Here is a 24,815-nt window from a genome sequence, read left to right on the forward strand (position 1 = left end):
TAGCCCTATATAATATAATGGTATATATTTAAGTCCTCGATTTCAGGATTAGTTTTCTTGTGTCACAATTTATGGACACAAACATAGTACTCCGAATAGAATCTTTTTTTTTTTAATTGATATACTATGCTATAAATATTTGAATTAATAAGACAAATAAGACATTTTAAACTTTAATAAAATAATATAACATTTACTACTTACACTACTATACATTTGATAAATATCAAATTAGTTAAATTCAATAGATTGCCACTTCTTTTAATTACATTACAACTTAAAATTAAAACAACATTACCCACAATTCATTTACAATACATACATACCATAATTACATAAAATTGACGATATATGCACTGCATGAAATGTTTTATGTATATTAATTAAGTCATATCACTTTAACAGTATTGTAATGAAAATGCCGTTAAGCGTTCAGTCTTTTTTGTGCCCACAGATCAGGCGATACTTATTCACCATCGTATCTGCATATAACACGCCTTTGTAGGCGTGACACATATCTAGACGCAACGTCTAGTTACGCGTTACGCCTATTCGAGCGTTTCGCCTTCTCTATCCGCGTTTCACCTCTCTAAGTGAGTCCGTGAATTCGCGTCTGGTTGGCTTAGGGGAGGCCTTATGCTAGGTGGCTAACGAAATCAGTTTTCGCCTTCTAATTTTTCGTCCGCATCGTTTCCAGAAGGCATGTAGACAGTATATGATGACGATAATGGAGCAAAGTGTTAACATTCGACCGGCGAAGATCGAGTGGACGTCGTCGATGTCGTCAGCGTGGGAGCGCGACGGAGCGGCTCCGGCACCGCGCCAAGCACGCGGTGCTGCTTCCGTACCTTCCATGTCTGGAGCACCTTAGAGAGTCAACGATTTCTCATTAATTTTATTTAAAAGTACTGTAATTATAAAAGGAATCTGTAAGTAAGTACGATATCGTCCGACTGATTTCGGCAAAGTCTCATGGGAGACCAGCCAGCTACGCAGGATATATTGTAGTATATCCATAAAGCGTGTACGCAAACAGAATTGCACTTTTTATTTCGTCACACTCATAACCCACTAATTAAGGCAAATCCGACATGATCGGAAACAGTGCAGGCGCAGGACTAATGGCTTTACGTGCAATCCGATGCCCCATGCATTGTGCACACTGTCTGCTTCACATTCAACTTCCAGACCTCGGGCTGTTACTGAGAATTTTTCGACAGAGAGACCCAATATTTTTTTATCGGTCCGACCTGGGGGTGGCTTGAACGCAGAACCTCGGAATCTGAGGCCTTATATCAAGCCAACGAGCTAGTTAAGTAAACTTTACTTTCAAAGGCAATGATTATTGTTGACAACATAATTTCTCATCTTAAATTTAGATAGATAATATACCTAACTTATGTCTAACTATTCTACAATTTACACATATTAATTTAAATTGTATACGCAAGAAAGAAGAGAAGAGCCGAGATGGCCCAGTGGCTAGAACGCGTGCATCTTAACCGATGATTTCGGGTTCAAACCCAGGCAGGCACCACTGAAATTTCATGTGCTTAATTTGTGTTTATAATTCATCTCGTGCTCGGCGGTGAAGGAAAACATCGTGAGGAAACCTGCATGTGTCTAATTTCAACGAAATTCTGCCACATGTGTATTCCGCCAACCCGCATTGGAGCAGCGTGGTGGAATATGCTCCAAACCTTCTCCTCAAAGGGAGAGGAGGCCTTTATCCCAGCAGTGGGACATTTACGGGCTGCTAATGTAAAAAAAATGTATACGCAAGCATTTGAATTCTTGAGATTTAGTTATTTAAGTCTTTTAAGTTACTTGTTAACGTATTTAAAAACTCAGAAACAAGAAAGCTTGTATGTATAATTACCTATACTCTTTGGATCAGTAGGTTGATGTCTGGGGGCCAATGTCCTGGATGAAGGTGGTGCATGGACAGGCTGAGGGTCCATTAGTGGAAGGGAAACACAGTCAGGCACGGGCCGAGGTCCACTGCCGTCTGGTGAAAGGACTCTCGAATATGCGTGCAAACGTCCACCTTCCGCACGTTTCGGTAGTTCTATATAAAACAATGTAAAACTTACTTCGATGCAGGCGATTGTAAGTACGCTTCTTTTTGAAATTATTTCAGAGTTAATATTTGTAATCATTGACTGAGTGTGCTTTTGTAAATCGAAAAAAATCTCATTTTAAATAGTACTTGTCGGTTAAGAATTTTGTGAACGCTTAAAGTATTCATATAAAATTATGGTATTTAAAAACACTTGATTTATGACAAAAACTAAGCTTGTTCGCTTTTCTCACCCGATGGTATGATCTGTACATCGCGGTGATGGCTGGTAGCGGCTGCTTCTCTGAGCGAGGTAGGTACGTGTCCTACTAACGCGTATTGGAGAGCAGCTAGCAGGAGCCAATGGCACGGCCGAGCTGCGCCACCCTCCAAGCACGACGAGTCCCCGTAGACCACTAGCCTGCCAGCCTGGTGAGGAGAATTTTAATTATTAAATATTCCTTCACATTACGTCAGTCAGTTTACACTCATCCGACGCTGATAACATTATAGGAAATTTCCTGTTTAGCGATTGTGTAAGACTAGAGGTTGTTTGTGGAAAAAAACGTGTGTTCATCAAATTATTTCATTTTTCGATACCTTTCAGAACTGTAACCTTACAGGACGTACAGCTGAAGATGAGTACAGGTACATACTATTATGTGCAACGGAAGATGGACTGTGTACAGAGCTCTTTAGCGTACGAGTTTTTGTAACGATATTTTTTTACGCTGCTCACAGTAGAATCAACTGGCCGAAATGGTGACGAAAGAAAAAGCGCTATTTCCCTCTAGTTGACCTTCCCCTTTTTTCCCTTCCCCTCTCTCCCTTTCTTTATTGATGTGGTTATATATCATATAAATTAAACTTATTTTTTATAACAATTTCGTAAAATTTCTTTTATTAATTCTCAAACGTTGTTAATTTATTTTATTGTGTCTGTATGTATATTGAATATTTTTTATAAAGAAAAAGTAAAATCGTTCCAATCAGGTCCCACGAAAATACAATATGTTTTAAAATCCTGTGTAGGCCATCATGATTTATATTATATATTGTATTTGTATTTATTTATGATTTTTTACTGTATTCCTGCATTTATCGATCTTATCGAACAAAAACAAATGTTTATTATTCATTCATTAGTTATATATGTGAGCCTTAATTACTAGGTATATTAAATCAAACCTTGGGTAACTTGGTATTAGTGTCGTTCGTGTAGTCACGTGATTCGCTTTCCGTTTGCAACAGCCCTAGTATCGGCACGTCAATTTTTTTCCCGCCTCCAGACGAATCGCCCGCTCCATTAGTCTTTTCTCCTGACATTATCTGTAAAACCAATTGATTATTACGTAAACTGATGTAGAAATAGTTATTATAAATATTTTCATTCAATATATATTCAATTTGAATAAGAAACAAATGTGTTAATTCGAAAGAGAATTATTCTTACTTGTTGACCTTGGTCCGACAATTTAGCCGTTACTAGGACGCCGTGTTCGGGGAAGCTGTGTATATGCGTCCCACTCGCGTAGTACATGGGGTGACCGGCTAGTTTATATGCCCCTTCGAACACTCGATCTCCTAGAGCCACCTAAACATCACAAGCGAAGCATGAGCTCTACTGACCTATTTAGAAAAAGCGTGTTACAAAATAATAATTATTCTTGTAAGAACATCTTAGCGTAAGCCAATTTTTGTGCCAGTGATTATGGGACGATGGCTGCACATAAAAAATTGGTTATGGTCTCATTCTGAAGAGCTCGAGAAATTAAAGAGGATTCTTGATTGAAATTTACTAAATTGTTACGATTGACGAGTGATTTGCAGTTTACAATGAAATGAAATTAAAACAAAACCTGTCATAGGTTACGAATTTCCTAAAAATATTTTGAATAAACGCGAAGTTTCGCGGGCGACGCACTAGTTACAGTTTAACGATTCACTATAAAGTCGAAGGTGAAATACCTGGAACATGCCAAGGAGATCGTTTAAGGCCGGTACATTAGCGCCGCCCGTTTCCGGTATCCACCTACATACCAAATAAATGTTAGTAAACTATAAGTACCTTTAAATTATTTATTTAATAAATAGATAACATTACCACTGTCTCGTATTTTCGTCGTAGAACTTAACGTGACGCAGTAAAGACGCATTGTACCAATCAGCGAAAACTATGAGGGAGAGGCCGGAGTCCACGGCTTTCTTGAGAGCTGCCATTTCTTCGGGGAAATACTCGTCCTCTGGATCCACGAGTAGAAGAGCGCCGTACAACGAGGTGTCAATACAAGTTAATGGACTTCCTGAAATACATGATTAATTAATTTCAAATAGGGAATGAGGCAAAAAGATTTAACATATTATATGCCATTGTTGGCGGCGGCTTGGCAATGTAGGTCATAGGTGATTGTAACCATACGATGACCAATTGCAATTATAAATTAATGGCTGACTGTTATGTAAATCTTACCCATGACTTCCAAATAGAATCCATGTTCTCGTAGGCGGCGGTACATGTCGCGGAAGTTTGTGTGCACGTGATCAGCGTGCCAGTCGAGCGGGTCGTGTTTGGCACGCAGGTCGTCACGAGGGAAGTACCCCCCTGGATACCGAAGGCTATGGAACTGGTCCCAGAGAAGACGACGACCGCGGACCGGGACGGGAATAACACGTGCACTGTAAAATATTATTTGTTATTCTAGATCATCAAGCTAGCTTGTATAATTCTTCTATTTCAAAATATAATTGACTAATACTATAAAAAAATAAAAAAAAATACGTCAAATTGTGAAAACGACAATATTTTTGCGTTAAGAGATTTTATAATTTCATATTAAATTTGATTACATAACGGGTTATTTTTTTTTGGTTCGTTATAAATTATACAACTTAGCCCATTTATGTAATTTGATTATTTAAAAACGGCTGCGTTGTGTCAATGGGAAATATATTTTTTTACAAAGGAGCATTCTCGGTTAGAAAATAAAAACGGGTGTCTGATACGACCGTTGTCAAAATATTGAAAGATCATCTTGGCATTGAGTTCAGTGTTAAATGAGCCTGCTGTTAGAAAACTCTGACTGAGGGTGAAAACTGATTCATTAATTAATAACTTGAAACCATTTAAGTCTGGTGTAAGACAAGAGTGCACCGCAGTTAATTTGGATTCAGAAGGAAAGGAAAACTGTCAAGAAAAATGTACAGAACAAAAAGTGTTTTGCTTTTTTATGTCATTGTTCCAGTGTTCAAGAGTTTACGCTGATTGTGATTAATACCTGTTTCTAAAAATGAGTTAGTTATTTTTTCAAAGACAATCATTTTTAATAGTAATATGTGTTTTATAGGTAGTTAATTAAAAAACGTACAACTTGCAGACAGAAATATATTGAAAGCGAAAAATGGTTTTGTATTTTTTACTAACTTAAAACTCTCGTATCAAAATTGTAATAGTACAAAATATATTTACCGAATAGGTAACATTAGAGTCGTATTTTTCATGACGAAATCGTAGACCACATCGAAGCTCTCGATCGTGATGTTAACGTGGCCCTATCGTTAACAAAAATAACAAGATATATAATTAGTATGTATAGTCTATTTCAAGCATAAGACGAGTAAAGATAAATAAACTTAGACATTTAATTGACCATTGGTCGGAAAATTGAAGACTACTATATATTCCTTACGGATTGGCTAAAATTACGTCATGAACGACAGCGAAGTTTTTTTATAAGTCGTATATTGTTTTGTTTAACAAAATAAAGATAAATTAATCAAGAAATGTTTGTAAAGCACAATAATCATTACCTAGATCTAAGGTTTGTTTATCTTTAGTCCTCCTTCCATTGGAATAGACTGGATATTTTTCTGAATAATAATAATTTCGATTCAACTTACTTCAACGACGCCGTCAAAGTTAGCACCACTCTCCAGGACCGAGAAACTTATAGCTAACCAACCAGACCACGGCCAAAGTATGTCGATGAAATCCACCGATACTGACAATATTACTCCGTGTGGCAGATGGGGATGCCAACCTACTTTTGTCTATAACAAAAATAATACGTCTATTATACGATCAAAGTGTTATTAGGATAGAACCTTTTGGAATTGAATAGTTATGTCGAAAAACGCCTGTAAGGTCTGTTTTAATTCATGATATTGTTTTTGCATTTTCAGCAGGAGTAAAACTTTTTTTAATGAATTCTTATTGTGTTTTACTTTATAAATTAGAATATTAATAAATATTTTTAAAAGAACTTATTCCATAAACGAAACGTTCTTTGTGTGAAGATATATATGAGCCTGCATGCATTACAATTAATTTCATATTTACTACAATTTTCCAATCCTTCACATAATAACAATTGCATACCATAATTTCAAAAGGTCTTATCCCAAAGCACGCAAACAAGATAAAAAATCATATTTTACACAATCAATACGCTAGCGAAGTTTCTTTGATCATTCATGAAAAATTAAAACAATCGCATGGCGCTGACGCATAAGCATATAGATATATAATTAAATCACATAGCAATAGTACAGCATCTTATAAAAACAAACGTATTTATTACTATGTAATTGATCAGTAACTCACCACTTTGCCCGCCACGCCGAGTCCGTTGATGACAGTAACGTTGGCTATTGTGGGTTGGGCGCTGTAATACAGTGGCTGGGTACAGTATGGCCACATGTACTGGCATTCCGTCAGATCTATGTACGGGGGACTTAGGCTGGCTTGGGGTTCATATTCACGGAGGAACTAAAACAACATTTATGCAAAAATTAATAATAACGTAATTCATGCTTATATAATACTATTTTTATGATAAATGATCGAGATGACATGAAACGGTTCAAATCAGGGCAGCACCAATTTTTACGTGCTTAATTTGTGATTATAAATGATCTCGCGATGAAGGAAAACATTGTAGGGACATGTTATATGAGGATGACGTCCCAACCCGGATTGGATCTCTAAAATGAAAAGCCATAATCTAGTGGGAAATTATTTACCTGATAAGCACTGATAAGATCGAGTTTTCCGTGACCCTGTTCGAACATATTCGGTCCGGGCAGTCTCCTGGCAGTTATACAAAGCGCTTGTTTGACTGAAGCAGGCGAGAGGTTCTGACGGGGTACACCACTCGCGAGCAAAGCTATCGCTCCAGCGACCACTGGCGACGCTACAGATGTTCCTGTAACCATTTGAAAGAAAAAAAAATCAATAATTTCCTTAATGTCGTCAACAGATCGTTTTTAAGATACGACATCAATATAAGGTTAACGTGATCAATTTATTTGTTATATATCTACAATTCTATCGTTTGACGTTTATTTTCTATAACAATATGATAAGGAATGTAAACGTCATACTGTATTTACGACCAATGCAACGATTTTTTGCATTTATGACATTTAATAATAAAAATATTAGAGACTGAACGAAATTAGTTCATATATAACAATATTTATATATTTATATATTTATATATATATCTGAACTCCTTCTTAGCAGTTGGACCGATTACAATGATTTTTTAAAGTGTATTTGAAGTTGAGGATGGATGTTTTAGATTGGACCCTGAAGGTAGTTGCGATCGAAAAGTAAATAAAATTCTTATTTCACCCGGACGAAGCCGGGAAAGGCAGCTAAATATAAAATATACGGACCACTGAGAGATTTACAACCGCCGTTCACACTCGACCCTCGCACGCCGCTTCCATATGTAACGATGTCAGGTTTCATACGGCCATAGCCCTGTTAAAAATTAAAATTCCGAATTAATAGTAGAAGCTACTTATTGATTGATCCAGAAAGTAATATCGCAGCCTGAGAATATCTCTTATACTGTCCCAGACACAGTATAAGAGATATTCTCATACCTGTACTGATACTTTTCTCTGTATATGTTATATTCAGCAATATCTCATAAAATATACAATATATTAATCACTACATTACAGTCTTTGGCCATTATAAAACTACAAAATTAAATAATAATTTCATTTTCCATATCCATCGAATCGGGAGATTTAAGGTAATTCTGAAAAAAAAACCGAACAGACAAACGGATCTTACTTCTTTATAATAAGGTTTTGAAAATTTTTAAGTTATTCATACTGTCAATCGTTTTTGAATGAATTATTCGATAGACGTGATTTAAAAATTGTGTTCAAGTTGATTGTTAAGTATATTTATTTAAGAATTCAATTTTCTATATTTTTACGTATATTTATGAACTGATTTCATTGTTTTTAAATTAATATGTATGTAATAATAATAATTTTATTTTTTATTTTTATTTTATAAATAAATTTATAAATATGTAATTTATGAATTTATTTATTTATAAATTTAATAGCATTTTTTTATAAATTTAAACGATTTATCTACTAAAATTCATACGTCAGCTTCATTTTAATTATAAACAAGCCACTGATAATCATTTATTGATTAAATAAATCATTAAAAAAGCGAATAATAAAATAATATACTCAGAAAGTAAACTTTTAAAATATAAAAGAACTCCTTCGAGCCGGATTTGAACCAGCGACCTATGGATGTCTACAACAATTACACTACAGTCCACCGCTCTACCAACTGAGCTATCGAAGGTATGAGAGTAGCGTTGAAATTATGTTACAGTATATAAAATTTTTCGGATCATAAATTAAACGAGTGTTTATTAGAATTATATATACAAAATATATTGTTATGCGAATAAAGTCACTGCAAAATTACATGCTGATAATTATGTTTATCGTTAAATAGATTAAAAATAAAAAAATCAATATACCGATAGTATATTTATACTATATTATTATACATTATATACTATCGCGAATTTTTCTTCAGACACGATTCTTTGCTGGTTTGTTTTCAAAACATTTTTCCCATGTATTTTCCCTACTATGTATATAAAAATTTTAAGTAGAATGTGTTCTACCGATAGGTATAACCTACCGATAAGATCGGTGCAAACGGTGAAAGATTTCGTAATAATTCTTTATTTTTGTATTCGTATTTTTTTAATTGATATAGTAAGCATATCTAGTACGTTTTAAGTTTACTAGATAATGTAGTAATGTTCTCATATAATGTATTTTAACATTACTTTTCTACTGGCTAAATTACTAACTTATACAGGTTAGGTTAGATCCCAAAATCGAATGTTATGTATATAGTTTTACTTTTATATTGTCAACAACTGTTCGGAATGAAAAAGTCGGTAGAGTTACGTATAGCGTGGCCCCTATACCTGATCTCTTTCCGGTCACGCTTACACAAATAATATGTATTTTAGATTGAATCTTTGATATTGTCAGCATATTATGCAAAAGTTCATGTAATATACAAAACAACTAACATTCGCTCGTAGGTTAAATTCCGATTACCAATAGTAAGGATAAAAACTGAAATATACCGTAGCAACAAATAGGCTTATTAACCTAATTGGTATATATTTATTTACAATGCAACACTAATTATATGGGACGATAGGTGTACATAAAAAATCGGTTATAGTCTCATTTTGAAGCGCTCCAGCCATAGACGTGCAGTAAAATAAAGAGGATTGCAATTTATTAAATTGTTATGATTTAACAAAAATTAATTTTAGAGAGAGGAAAAAAGTTACTGGCCACGTGACGGGTCTATGGCTGTATGAAAAAAAAAACAACAAATGTAAATCGTGCGAACAAACGCCGTCAGTTTATAATGAAATTCTGAAATCCGTCGAATAAACGACAAGTTTCGCGTGCGACCCACAGATTATTCAAGCTCTCGACCAATGACATCATATCAATTCGATGTCAAATGTTATTTATTTGGCTTCCGTCTCCTTGTGGTAGGAATAGACTATAGAACAAATAAGATCCATTAAAATCTTAAAATTGTGATGTTAAAGAGACTCACATCCGGTAGTTCCCACGTCGTCATCCCTCTCGAGGAAAACTTCGCGATGCGATCGTCAAACCCAATTCCACCGACGCCAATAACGTCCATTTGGTCCGCTGGGTTGTTCAGGGTTCCGTACAGTGGCCCGTCGTTGCCTATCGCCGATACCATGATCACCTGTTGATGTTAAAATAAAAAATGATAGCTTAGTAATATCTTTCGTGATATATTACGCAAGTGGAGATGTATGGAGAGTTTTCATAAATAGGATATCGTTATTATCTCAAGTCTTCTCTCGTTTAAGCTTCAAGGGAAGATTCTTTTTTCCTCCCCACTCCATCTATATTATCTTTTGTGGAAACTAGATGTAATATGCAATTCGTTTTTTGGTATAAAAAATTACTACCAAATAACTTACTTACCTATAGTAAATATCAAATTATAAGTAATGTTATTATCCTACAAATTCTTATTCTTAGGTATTATACACAATTATACACAATAATTTTAACCCACGAATTTATCTGTAATCATGATAAACAAAAATAACCTTTGTTTTACGAAAACGTTCAAGCTACATCCATTCCAATTATACGAACTATTTCCCTGTTCCGTCGGACACATGTGACTCTCATTGTTTTAATATGTGCTGTACAGGGAATCGCTTAAGCTTAAGAGGTTTAGGAACGTAAGAGAAAAATAAGACTAATTTTATCAATAAAATGACGATGAGAGAACAACGATCTCTAAGCGTCCCGAACCATTCATTTGTTTCTGATAAAACGTTCTAAGTACGCCAATGATTATAAGCAAAAAAAACATTTCTTTTACATTTTTTCTTTTAGTACAAAAGCTTTATGTAGAGCGTCATTTTATGATTAAAATTCTGGAGGAGCCACGAAATGGTAACTACTATTTTATAAAGAACTATTAAAATCACAAACACTAACCTTATTAGCACTCAGCTCCCAAACTTTATCGACAAAAGGGTGATCCATGAAATCGGGTCCGCCGATACTCAGGTTGAGAACGTCAATTTTTTTCAGTATTGCGTAATTGAAGGCGTCGAGGAACCACGACGTATAAGATACCTGCAAGACAATTGTGAGGGTATTTTAGACTAACTCTTACAGGAAATGGTTGTAACTGGGTACACTAAGGGTATCTTTATTGCTTGCTACTTGCTAAGCATTAGGTCTAATAAAGACGTTTTTTTCAAAAACTTTTAATTGGAATTAATTGTTTAAAAGGACAGTTATTTATTCTCAGTGCTATTAGACTAAAGGTTTATTCAATATTTTACTATTTATATGGAAACTAAAAAATAAATTGATATCACAGTTCATGGCTGAAGTTCAGCAGAATGTATAAGAACTTATGACTTTCTGTTTAATTATAGTTGTTACATATATGTCAAAATTTATTCACATACATGATAAAGTCACAAAATTGAATTTTGAAGCTTAGAATTTTTTCACGTTTTTATTCACGAACCATTAATATAATTAATACTTGCCATCGTACATTACAGAAAAATCTATACGGAAAATTGGGTCTTTAGTAAATAATTGTATTATACGATAGGAAATTACGAAAATAATGCCGTTTTTAATGTGAAGAAAAATCATAACACTTTATACCGTTTTATAAATAAATTTCAAGTAGGTACACACCTGGTTGTCGGTGAACACACGGAATATGTGTAAATCTGCGTCCGGCGCGAAACCGAGACAGTCAGCCCTGGAGGCAATGACCCCGGCTACGAATGTTCCATGACCCAGAGCATCGTCCAGGGTGTTTTCGCCGGTCCAGTCCGTTCGTTCCCGAACCCGACCAAAGTGCGGGTGATGACGCGATAGGCCCGTATCGAACACCGCTACTTTGATTCCCTCCCCTAACAATAAAAGTTTAATTTATTAATACGTAATATAAACCCTCAATAAATACTTCAAAAATAAAGATCAAAGCTGTTAGACAATTCCATTTAATGTTAATAAAACATCTTAATTATGAAAACGTTTATCCTCAGTATCGCATATTAAATAAACATTGTCAACTTGAATTATATTTGATGTTGAATTACATAGATGATGATATTCGTATTCTAAGAATTTTTACTACTTCCTTACTGATATCAAAATATATCACTCGTTCTATTAACTCGACAAACATTTCTCAACCGATAAAATCTAAAGATAATATCAGACGATTTCACTTTGAAGACAGTTCACTCGTGTGAATTTTCATTTCTATATTGTTGGATCGGGTAATGTTAAAATTAAAGACGGAAATGAACGAAAAAGTAACTGTCTGATTCCACCTTAATGTCTTAGGTGTAATCTCAGTGAGACTAACTACCATTAAACGTAATCAAATAAATATATATATGTATATGTATATAATAATGTTATGTAGAATTTAAAAGATCAGTACCGAGACGAGTAAATTACAACAAAATGATTAAGAAATACTTTGTGTATTTAAATAAATACCGGATAATTGTTAGGATCGTTAGTTTACAATGAACCTAGTCAGATTGAGAACCGTCGAAAAATTATGAACAGAGCATTGTTTTATTTTCAGTATAACGGACCGATTACAGTTAATATTATAAAAACACTAAACTGACCTAACTGAAGGATTATAAATTATGGAAATGTTATACGTTTTATTCTAAATCACAATCCCAATTAATCGACAGTTCAAAATCTTACTCGCTTTGTGCAAATCTGTCTGGATAGGTATCGGATATTCCGCCGCCAAGCAGCAATATTCGGAATTGTTATGTTCCGATTTGAAGGGTGAGTAAGCCAGTGTAACTACAGGCACAAGGCATCTTAGTTCCCCAAGGTTGGTGGCGCATTGGCGAAGTAAGGGATGGTTAATATTTCTAAAGGCGTCAATGTCTATGGGCGGTGGTGACCACTTAACATCAAGTGACTCATTTGCCGGTCTACCTAACTATTACATAAAAAAAAACTATCTAGATCTATTTTAAAACAGCGGTTCTTAAAATTTACATTAATGTATATAAATCTTTACTGTGTTTTAATATATTTCATCCCTATCGAAATTAATCAAAATATTATTATTAAAACCACCTTTTATTCGATATTTTACGAGATTAAATTTAATGTACATCTACCAAAAGTTATTAGTCGGCATACAGGTTATATTGGGAAAAACTGACAATGAATTAAGCGAGTAGTAATTTTCACCAATCGTATATATGTAATAATCATACTGAATTCAATCTTAGTGATGTAACAAATGATATATGGTTTTCTAAGGCAAAATAAGATAGCATAGCGAAGCAAAGCATCCATACTACAACGATAGAACTAACCCGTTACCCCCAGCGACCACAGCAGGTCTGCCTTTAGAACCGATGTTATCTGCCGCGGAACCGTCCTTAGTAACTTTCTAGACGAGTAGCCATCATTCTGTAAATAAACACGTACCAAGTCTGCTTAGATATTGACCCAAAATTTTAGTGACATTTCCCTTACGGTGTACTAAGTATATTTATTTATATAAATATGTAAATACGTAATATATTTACGACATAAGGATCTTTATATATAAAGAAATATATATTTTACTAATACTTATTGATATAAATATATTAATTAATATTTACCTATTTATATATTATATTATAAACTTCTAACCGATTTCACTGAATGTTAGTTAGTTCATTTGTTGTAGGGTTATCAACACAAAACAAAAAATTAAAGTTATATTGTTTTAATTTAACCATTACTAACAAATAGTCAACTGTCAAATAGAAAGCAATGAACAAAAATAACTCAACCTCTCGGAGCTTTCTGAGTGAATGAAGAGCGCGAGATCGACGTTTATGATTCCTCCATCCAGAATAGAGACATCCAGCGGGTCCGCAATCGTCCTGTACATAACCTTACTGCTTTAGTGACGTACTTATTATCGCCCAAACAGAAACAGACATAGTCTAAAATTATAAATTAATTAAGCAACTCTACGCTTTCTTTCTTTTTCTCTTTTCTATATGAATAAATAGAAAGTAATTCGGAAAATAAAATTAATCAACCTTTAGAATTTAAAATCATGTTTCTTAAGTCTATGTCTCTCCTACTAAAACATAGTGTCTAAACCGTTATAAAAATACGTGTTCCTATCGAACGCTGTTTAACTGATGCGAACATTGTAGAGTAATAATTACACCAATTAATCTAATTAGTTTTTCAAATGTTAACATATGAAGGAATAGTCTTGCTGAGTGTTATTAGACACAGCACATAAATAAAAATAGCTGAGTACAATATTCTCTGACCTCTTTCACAAATTTAATAGTACGTAGGACTTGACGCTGCGCTGTGACGCGACGGACAGCGGGATGGTCACGTAGCGCTTCGATACCATCCTTCATATCATCTCCAAAGGCAATCACGTCGAAGTCGCTTGGGTATTCTTTAGCTGCATTATTTCGCTGAAGTATTGTCCAATTAGAAATCTGAGAACAAAATTTTAGATTGTCAGTTTATATGTTGTAATCACAAGACAGTAACCACGCCGTACCGTTGGTACTATACTGATGAGTTTTCCAATCAAATGTATGCAAAGTGTTAGCTTTTAAATACTTATGTTTTATTACAGACATAAGAATACTCTGAGAATTCAACATTGAATAATGAAGTTAAATCAATTCTTGAAACTTTAAGTTTGGCGATTCTCAGAAATATTGGGCCTGATTACAATGTAGTAGACATCATATTCTGGCCCAACATTGGACTGATTTTTTAAGTATTTATTTATTAGTTTTTATACATTTGTTTAATCAACATTTGAAGTAGCAATATTATGTTTAACCCTCATCTGACCATGGAGTAGTTTTCACCCCATTAAATTAAAAATTATAATTGCTGATCTTGGTTAAAATCCTTATCTAAAACTTATTGCGTGAAAATTAAGTTTAGGTTAAATTTTAAGTGGAATTCAAAAACAAATCACAATCAACCTGTAAATTGTTCACTGCCATGCATAGGCCTTTCTTTCTCTTGAATATCCATGATCAAAGCAAGTTGGTGGATAAATAAGTTTTAGAATTACATATTACATATGCAAGTTTGCCTCACTACTGAGTAAAAGCCGAGCAAAAACTCAGTAGTAACTTTGTCACAATCTCATTGTTTATTGTCTTAGTGGTTGGGTGATGCAAGTAAATCTATTACATAAGTTATTATGAGATCAGAAAGAATCATTACATATTAAAAACAAAGTCGCTTACCACTTTGTCTTCCTGTATATGCTTAGAACTTTAAAATTACACAACAGATTTTGATGCGATTTCTTTTAATAGATAGAGTGACTCGAGTGGAAGGTTTATATGTATAATACATGCACAATATAGTAGAGATACACTGATAATAATTTTAAAGGGATCTAATGTGGTGTAAATAAACACATTTTTTTGTGCTTACATTGCAAACGCTGGCTGAAATACCAAGGAGACACAGAACCCTAAAAGATAGATCAAAATAATGTACTACAGTATTGTACAACTTAAAAAGGTCTAAAAAAAAGTCTGCAATGGTATATGTCTATCACTTAGGGATAGCTCACAATAATCAATTTTTATCCTTGATTTTGATGAGAAATAATGGCTTATTGTTAAATGATTGAATGTTATTTTAAAAAAGTGTATCATAATTTAGATATACCGATAATAATTTTTATTTTCAATAATTACCATAAATTATTGAGAAATTATTTACACAATAGTAGAATGCTAGTTTTGATGATACAAATATTGTCAAAGATATATGAATCAAATTATTCCTAGTTCAAAGAACTTTATTAAAAGTATAACACCTCGTCTTATTGCCTCCACTTGTGACACTTGTATTATTATTCAATATATTGGCTCTACATCCAATGGACTTCCCTACAGGCAACTGCTCACGAACCATAAAATATTTTTACATGTTAAATTTTTTGATAAATACTGATTTATTTTATATCATTTTTGGATTACCAAATTTCTATCTACATTTATTCTTCTTACATTAGGGATTTTTTAATTGATATATTACTAAACTTTACCAGATTTATACAATTAAACTAAAATACATGTGATCAAGATAAAAATTAATAATGACTTTTTTTATCACGGTGATACAAGACTTAATTATTTTATTAAGATCTTAAATAATTATCAAAAGAGTACTTACACCAGCATTTTTTAAAGCAGATTTCACGTAATTTTCCCTAGTATATTTGAAGTAATAGCCTCTGAATGTTATTATATGTTCACTGTTAACTATATCAGTAGTAAATTCATATTGTACACCTGCTGTAGATGTTGCATTACACTTTGTATCATTATCGAGACTAAATACGAACACATAGTTGGAATAACCAATTAAAATCAAACAAACGAAGCGGGTCAAACCCATGTTTCTTGATAGAATTGATCACATTATATTTTAAATTAAGTTTTGTTTGATAAAATTGTTGTAGCCATTTTTAAGCACTACAAAACACGGGTTTAATTTTTGACTACATTTAACCAAACTTGCATAATTGGTTTAATTTTTCTCAAATTGCTCGATTGTTAATATCATTGATATTTGTGGAAGACTAAATACATAGTATTTATATCTTAAAGGTCCAAAAATTTACATTTGTCAAATAGAACGGTTCTTTGACATGAGTTCACAGAGTCACAAACTATTTTTTATGTTATTCAAACAGATGAGCTCCACTCATTTAGCTCGTCATTATCTATTAATGTATTATTTCTATCTTAATCGTTTGATGGTCGTTTGATAGTGTATGATAAATTATTAAAATGTTTTGATGTTCATAAGATTATTTACTAACTGATTGTCTATTAAGTAAAATATTCCTATATTTATATTTTATTTAAAAATATTTCTTTTCATATATCTATTCGTCAGCTTGCCTCGACTTTCGGTATCTCGGTACATTAATTCAAGGCGGTGGTGAAATAGATCGAACAGTGAGGCACAGGATTAACATAGGGTGGATGATATGGCGGCAGATTACGGGATTAAATTTAATGGGAAGATCATAAGACTAGGTTCAGACTTGCTGTTCTATATGGATCAGAGGTTACATAAGGGATGACTGAAAGACAACTGCATGTAGCCGAAATGAGAATGTTGAGGTGAATATGTGGTGTTACGCAAATGGACAGAGTAAGGAATGAGTACATAACAGGAAGTTTGAAAGTGGCACTGGTAAGCGAGAAGCTATGTGGAAACCGCATATTATGCGGAGAAATGAGGACCATGTTGTGACCCTTCCTGTCCCTCCTTCCCTCCTTGTCTTGAGCATGGACGTGAATGGGTATAGAGGTAGAGGACGACCAAAGAAACGATGGTTGGACTGAGTGAAAGATTATATGGCTGGAAAGAATTTTACTAGTAAGATGACGTCAGACAGAAAAGTTTGGAAGAAAAAGATATGCTTCGATGACCCCAAATAAAATAAGAATAAGCGCAGGAGGGTGATGATGATGACTTTCGACGAGAAAAACCCAAATTTTAGGTATATTAGAAGATAATTTGACAAAGCTTTTACTTGGTACTAAAACTTTAAACAAGCTTTTCTGGGTATGTATTACGCACACACTAAATATTGTACCAAAAAGCAATACTTATTAGGGTTCTGATTCGGTTTGAAGATTGAGCGCTACCAAAACAGGCACAAGGGACATTGTATCTTAGTTCCACGGTTGGCACCGCGATATAAGAATAATTATGAGCAATGATGGTCCACTTACCAACTGGTAACCAATATGCGCCTCCACCACATATTATATATATTTTATACTTGTTATTCTTGCATGGGAATGCATTTGCATTTACTTATTGTTAATTTTTGATATAACTATGATATTTTATTTCCTGATGTATTCTGTATCTGTACTCGGAGTTGTAATCAATAGGCTTTTGTCAACGTCAATGTCATGACATGGATACATATTTTAAAAATAAATATATAAAAATCTTTATAATGTTTGTTTAATAAGTGAATGAGTTTCATATTTTGTCGGAATCATTATATGTTTTGCCTAGATTTTATAAGAAATGTATACATTGATACAAATAATATATTAAAATGGTAGTATTTCAATGGCGGTTTCAATGGAGAGGACTCTACGGTAGAATAAAGTAAGTAATTGTTGATTTCTTTTAAATCTAGCGTAGATTTGTGTAAATAAAATAAATTTGGCGTTTGACAAATATGAGATCTTATAATAACTTAATGTTAAAAGTATGGACATATACTCCACTATTTTCATTTCATTGATATTGTTTACCTTCTTTTAATTATCATATAAATGAATGGTTAAATATTACTGTTTTTTTCTCAAAATCTTATTGGTATTAGGCAGTATAGGTTTCATATATTTTAATTAATTATAGTATAGACTAAGATAAAAGTATCATAATTACCCACCAATTGAGTAATTACAAGAGAGCCTGGAATAGAATCGGGATTTAATTCAACCGTAATTTAACTCCAGATAACTTAAACAAGATTTATTTATTTGAACAAGAAGAAAAAGAATTTCTATACAACATTATAAAATATTCTTTCCTAATTTTTATAGACTTCAATAAAAATCTTTTAATTTTTTCCCAAATGCAATGTTTTATCTTCTTAATTTTTAGTGCAGTTTTTAATTGTATTAATTGAGACATTTATGAAAATTAAAATATCAAGTATCATTTTGTAATGTTTAGAAAGGTATGAATACAACACTGCAACATAAATTCTAGACTGAATTTAATGAATATGAATTGACTGAACTAATTATTTATTCTTTACTTTAGGGACTATATAACATGGAAAATTTCCCAAGTTGTGTTGACTTTTTACACTCTCACATTCAACACACACGTGGACCAGAATTATATAATTGATTGTCTATTGGAACCAATTTTTTGGTTTGTCGATAACTTTGCTGGTAACTTAGGAAAGGTATGTTTATTCATAACTATTTTTAATTTGAAATGAACAGGTTAATTCTTTTATTTAATATAATTATGTAACAGTTGTAATACTAGCTGCAAAGTGAGTTACATTTTAATAAACATAGTTTTATTTTAATAACAAGGTCACCTACAATATGATTAAACAATTTCTTGAATAAAATTTATCTTTTTGTGTGTATATATGAATTCTATAAAATAGTAGTTCATTTACTATAGTGAAGCATATATAAATAGTATAAAACAAAGTCGCTTACCGCTTTCTCTCTCTTTGTATGCTTAGATCATGAACTTAAACAGATCATGATGTGTTTTTTGAATACATAGATTGATGCAAGAGGAAAGTTTATATGTATTATACATGCACAATAATTATAAACCGATAACTAAATATTATATGCCTCCTAGTTATTTTCTTGCTAAGCGCACTTTTCATTTTATTATTAATAATGTGCACACATGCATAGTCGGGCTGTAGGCGGGCAATATCTTAGATAGTCACAATTATGAAGTTGTGAGTCTAAGTAAAACCCAATAAAAGTTGCCTTATTGATTTCTTAGACTTACCAGTGATTTAGAAATGTAAATCAAATCAAATGTAATTTATTTGTATTCATTTCTTATGTAATAATGCCATTGAAATCTTGATTTTACTTGAGAGTTCTTTTGAAATTATTATTCCAAAATTTAGCCAACTTAGTTTACCATAAAAAAATATATGTGCACAAGTGAAGAAATCTCCTAAAATTCCATTCTTAGGGGTAGTATTTTGTCATTGAATTTATATAGGACCACACTGTATTTCATCGAAAATACTATTGGTATTATTAGATAATACTGTAGGTATTTTCAATAAAATAAGAATAATTAAAAGCACGCAAAAAACAATTGATGATTTGAAAAAATTATGATTTAATTATTATAAAGATATAGAGGAATGAAACAATTACAATGAATAAGCTCCTGAAGAAATTAAATTCTTAATTTTTGTGTAAGTTTATATTATAAATAGGTAAAAATTTGTGTCTTTGTGTGTAAACTGTTAGATGATTGGAGATAGGTTAATTTTTTAATATTTGCATGCTAAATATCCTATTACTTTAAACTGTTCTGTGTTATTCGAGATTTGAACCAATGACATCAATTTGACGTCAAAGTTGTTTACTTTCTCTTTTTTCATTCCTCACATATAGGAAAATAATTTAATTATTTATTTAAGGTTTTTGTATTCTGTGTAACTGTTTTAACAACAGCTGTAGTAACTATTGCTTACTGGGTTGGATTGCCATATTGGTGGCAAAAAAATGAGTATATAACAGTATTTTTGGTGGTTTTCGGCAACTGGCTACTACTGAATATTGTATTTCATTACTACATGGGTGTTTCAACTCCTCCAGGATATCCTCCTCACGTAAGATATTTCATTTGATGATGATATTTTTATGAATAATTTTTGAGCAGTAAATACAGTGTATGATTAGCCTCAGTCACTCATCATAACTATTTGCTAAAAATATTACTTTAAAAGGCAATGCAGAGTGCATTGCGGGTACTTTATTAGAACTCACATGGAAAAACAAGAAAGTAATACTTAACAATATATAACTTTATTACATGTTATTAAAATAATAATATTTAGCATTTGCAATTTCTTTTAATTTCCAGGGTTCAATGATATCAGAAGCTGCAAGTATTTGCAAGAAATGTATTTCTCCAAAGCCACCCCGCACTCATCATTGCTCAGTATGTGATAGATGTGTCCTGGCAATGGACCATCATTGTCCCTGGTTAAACAACTGTGTGGGTTATTTCAATGTGCGTTACTTTTACCTCTACATGGCTTACATGGTGGCTGGAGTCGCTTTTGTCATAATCGCTGGTTTGGATTTGGGCTATCAAGTTCTTTGGGTTAATGACACAGGTAATTGGATTTTAATTTTATTTATTTTTTGTTGAATATATATATATAATATTGATAAATATAATTTTAATATATATATATATATATATAAGTTTACCGTATAAAAATCACCATTGTAAATTTTAGGTGGGTTAACACAGGAACATGATCCAGATCTTATAGGGCATCCAGTTCGAATGAACCAAAGTGGTGTCCTTGTACCAGTTCAAGTTATCGCAGAGTATGATTCAGAGAATTCACCTCGAGAGCATCATCTTCCTACGCCTGTCATTACTGAGGCGCAGCGAATAACTGCTCATCCATGGAAAAGAAAAGCTGTTGTTTTCATGGCAGTTACATGTTTATCAGTACTCTTCGCTCTCGGAACATTAATCATAATGCATGGAAAAAATATTAGTAAGGGTGAAACAAGTGTGGAGGCTCATATTAATGCGTCACTCAGAAAACTTGATAAAAACCAATTTAGGAATCCATATAACTTTGGGAGAAAGAAAAATTGGAAATTATTCCTTGGTTTGACCCAAGGGAGGACATTTTTCAGGAATGTTTTATTTCCATCGAGGCATCCGCCATCGGGTAATGGACTGACATGGCACACGATTCACAACGCAATTGAAGATTGGCCGTAAATATTTATAATAGTTATAATACTCTTCACATAATTCCAAAATAGTGTGACATCTTAGTACTTTGTGTGTACTTAAGATTGAAAGAAATGATATTAATATTTAAGATTAAAATAAAATGCGAGATATACACTAAAAGCAATATAAGATTTTATGCGCTCATATTTTTTTTTTTTTTGTAGTCATGTAGTTGAAATTTGTATGTTGTAGTTAAGATAATTGGAAATAAATATATATAAGTATACTTACCATAAAAAATATGATTGTGCCTTTTTTGTAAATCTTTTTTTATCCTATTATGTCAAAGTTCCAAGTTTAATTATTTCGATCTGTCAATATCATTCCAACAAAAATATTTGTATTTATCATTTTGCTTTTAATATTTTGTTTTACTTCTTACGATTTATATGAAATATGTTGTTTATATGTTAATTAAAGAAATCAACCGTCTTAAGTAATCAACTTAACATTAAATTATTATATATTATTATATTATAACTTTACATTAATTTAAAGTCAGTGTCACTGGGGATGATGAATTTTATTCAAGCATTTAAAAGTTCGTGAACCTTGAAAATGTTAGTATTTTTTGGGCAGTCGAATAATAAGTATTAGATTATGCTAACTACCTGGAGAGTGTATGTATTTCCAAAGCCCTGTTCTCGAACATAAACTACGTAAATCAGATTTAGATGCGTCATTATATCATTAATTGCAGAATATGAAAAGTGAACGCTGTATCGGCATCTTTATTTGAATCACGTCATCAACTCGAACCGTGACTCCGTGACTTCCATGGCGTTTTCGTCATCTACGCGGTGTTAATGATATAGCTGTATGAAATAGACGTCGTCTCTCAGACTATTGACTTAAAATATTGGTGTTTTATTGTCATAGTAAATTAGATACGATAAGTTAATACATGTATTTATTTTTCATTATAAGCTAATCGGCACATTAAAACTATAAACACTAACATCTAGTCTCAAATAAAAGTGATGAAGTAATCAGTTTTTTATTTATTTTTTGTTAAGTTCTTACCCAATAAATAAATAGGTATAGCCTTCAATTTACACTGTTATTTTAGCAATTAAAGGTTAGTTATTACCTATATAATTACCTGTGTTTATTGCACAGGTAATTAGTGACCGTGTTACGGTGCTGTAACTAGTTAACAATATTAGAAAATCAGTCCAAAAGTACGGCGACTGACTACTGGTCGGATGATTCTGCCACTACTTAATCAATTTGGAACCATGATGAAATATTTACTTTGTGCCAGCCCAGCTAGGTAGATGGCCAGCCTCGCATCATATTCTACCGCCAAACGGCTATACTTAATATGGTGGCGCATTGGCGATGTAAAGGAGGTTATTTTATTTTCGGCGCTATTGTCTATAGACTTTGGTGACCACTTACAATCAGGCGATCCATTTGCCATTCCGCTTACGAATGCCCTAAAAACCGTATATATTATATGATATAATAATACATTATATTTCTCTAACGTTGAGGTTGGAATTTATTTGTCTTACATCTTTAAACTGCGTCAATATTGATACTTCAAATTTTATATTTCCAAAATACCAGTGAGGTTTTTTTAAATCTTACAACTTTAATTGTTTTAGACTGTGTGATTGTGGTAATAAGAGTTACGTATTTATAATGTTAGATCTGGTTGATGAGTTTTTCGGCAGAGTTATAAAAACAAAAAAGATAAAAACCCATCTTTTTCTAATTACACTGTTGATTAGATTGTAATAAAAAGCTTTTTTTAGAAGTAAATGGATCTGCTAGCTATCGAGAAGTATCAATTTCACACGTAATTCCGCAGCGCAATCGCTTCTACTTGCCTAGAGCGTGTTGGTATGCTCGATCCTAATGTTTTGCGGCGGTCATAAATGCCACAAGAATGATTTCTAACCGGACATGCGCAGGGCGTTGCGGCGATCAATAGATGTGATGAACGCCCTGCTTCTTTCACAATATATATCTTTCAATACATAACGTGTTGTATCCGTGTTATTTACTGTTTATTACGAGGATTATAAGTTTAAACATTTTAAGTTATAAAAATTAAAAACAATTATGTAGGTATGACTATTACTACAGTCTTCAATTAAAAGCAATTAAATAAATAAAACACATAATAAAAATTATAGAGTAGCTTTTATTCAATAATAATTATGATCACATAATAAATTGGTATTAAAAACACATTTCGTCTAATTTTCTAGCTGTTGTCTAATTTGTATTACATCACTTAAATACTATATTGCACCTTTTGACTATATAAAAAAACTACGCGATGTGAATTAACCTACTTTGTATTAATACGTTTTATAACGATATCTATTGTTCAGTTTACGTTGGCACTTGGATATTGTAATTATGACTATATTATTGTGTATTAATTATACATAGGCAGCTTAAATATTTTCAGCACTCAGTTGTTATTTAAAACAGATAAATAAATAACTATATTTGTTACGGATCATTGTTTTAGATTATTTTTTGACATAAAATAATGTGTGAATAAAAAGTACGACACGTACTGAGCTTCATAATTTTTAACAATTATTTAAAAAAAATGCAATTTATTTCATTGCAATATTTAAAATACATAAAATATAACTACCTCAGTTAATTATTTAAAAATATATTCTTATATAAATGGTTATTTCTTCATGATTAATGTGAAAAGAACTTGCAAATGATCCTGTTATTTTATATTGTTCCTTGAGTATAGATAGGTTGTATATCAAAAGTATTTTTAAATGAATATGTACCTACTTACCTAGTTAGGTAAAACAAAAATGCCATTTTGGTTATTTCTTTTCATTAAAAGTTACTACCCATATAATGAATATTAAATATTAAATGATTATTTATTCCGTATAAATAAGACCGCGACGGCCATTAGATACCTTAATAGTGTTGTAAAAATATATTTTTAAATGTATGTATGAATCTATGTAACAAACTTAATAAATAATAACAAAATTAGATACATTATTTTCAACCAGCATGTTGTCGTTTTAAAAGGTTAATAAGGCGAAAGGGCCTAAAACGGAATTGATGTATTTTTGTGTATTGTACTTCAAACTTACGTAAATATTATTTAAGAAATTTAAATATTTAGCCGAGGAAAGATACCAAAAATGCAGCACAGAGTATTTTCAATTGGAATATGTTGGCGTAATCCCTAATTGTAATTCCTTTTAGTTTTACCTCCAGTTTCTGAAATGCTGATCTGATCGTCAAATTATCTTAATTGGCTTTAATCGGTCTTTGATTGATTGAT

At 32.3% G+C, this 24,815-nt stretch overlaps 2 protein-coding genes and 1 non-coding gene across 5 annotated transcripts; 1 reads left to right on the top strand and 2 right to left on the bottom strand.

The window, feature by feature from the left end:
* Positions 1 to 262: 262 nt before the first annotated feature.
* Positions 263 to 16,630, bottom strand: LOC125076235 (membrane-bound transcription factor site-1 protease). The gene is made up of 20 exons (XM_047688298.1): positions 16,172 to 16,630; positions 14,275 to 14,454; positions 13,777 to 13,869; positions 13,309 to 13,405; positions 11,636 to 11,856; positions 10,913 to 11,053; positions 9,981 to 10,139; positions 7,736 to 7,823; positions 7,079 to 7,260; positions 6,660 to 6,824; positions 5,957 to 6,106; positions 5,526 to 5,608; positions 4,530 to 4,735; positions 4,164 to 4,362; positions 4,028 to 4,091; positions 3,513 to 3,653; positions 3,248 to 3,388; positions 2,314 to 2,488; positions 1,880 to 2,068; positions 263 to 866 (listed from the first exon to the last, which is right to left on the bottom strand). The coding sequence occupies exons 1-20, from the start codon at positions 16,394 to 16,396 to the stop codon at positions 640 to 642; spliced, it is 3,126 nt and encodes a 1,041-aa protein (XP_047544254.1). The 5' UTR covers positions 16,397 to 16,630; the 3' UTR covers positions 263 to 639.
* Positions 8,593 to 8,681, bottom strand: Trnay-gua. The gene is given in 2 exon segments: positions 8,593 to 8,628; positions 8,645 to 8,681. It is a non-coding gene; the product is annotated as a tRNA-Tyr (tRNA).
* Positions 16,631 to 17,934: 1,304 nt separating the features above from the next.
* Positions 17,935 to 22,344, top strand: LOC125076253 (palmitoyltransferase ZDHHC16B). 3 transcript variants are annotated; one of them, XR_007120296.1, is made up of 6 exons: positions 17,935 to 18,139; positions 18,806 to 18,953; positions 20,184 to 20,375; positions 20,630 to 20,885; positions 21,012 to 22,089; positions 22,230 to 22,344. XR_007120296.1 is itself a non-coding variant. In XM_047688344.1 (6 exons), exons 1-6 carry the CDS (start codon positions 18,087 to 18,089, stop codon positions 22,234 to 22,236), a joined length of 1,155 nt encoding a protein of 384 aa, XP_047544300.1. In that variant the 5' UTR covers positions 17,935 to 18,086; the 3' UTR covers positions 22,237 to 22,344. The 3 variants fall into 3 exon arrangements, 2 of the variants coding, with proteins under 2 accessions (XP_047544300.1, XP_047544301.1); XM_047688344.1 differs by having other exon boundaries at positions 21,012 to 21,510; XM_047688345.1 differs by having other exon boundaries at positions 21,012 to 22,344.
* The last annotated feature ends 2,471 nt before the right edge of the window (positions 22,345 to 24,815 follow it).

This window comes from Vanessa atalanta, chromosome Z (assembly GCF_905147765.1).
Source record: "Vanessa atalanta chromosome Z, ilVanAtal1.2, whole genome shotgun sequence".
Classification (NCBI taxonomy): Eukaryota; Metazoa; Arthropoda; class Insecta; order Lepidoptera; family Nymphalidae; genus Vanessa; species Vanessa atalanta.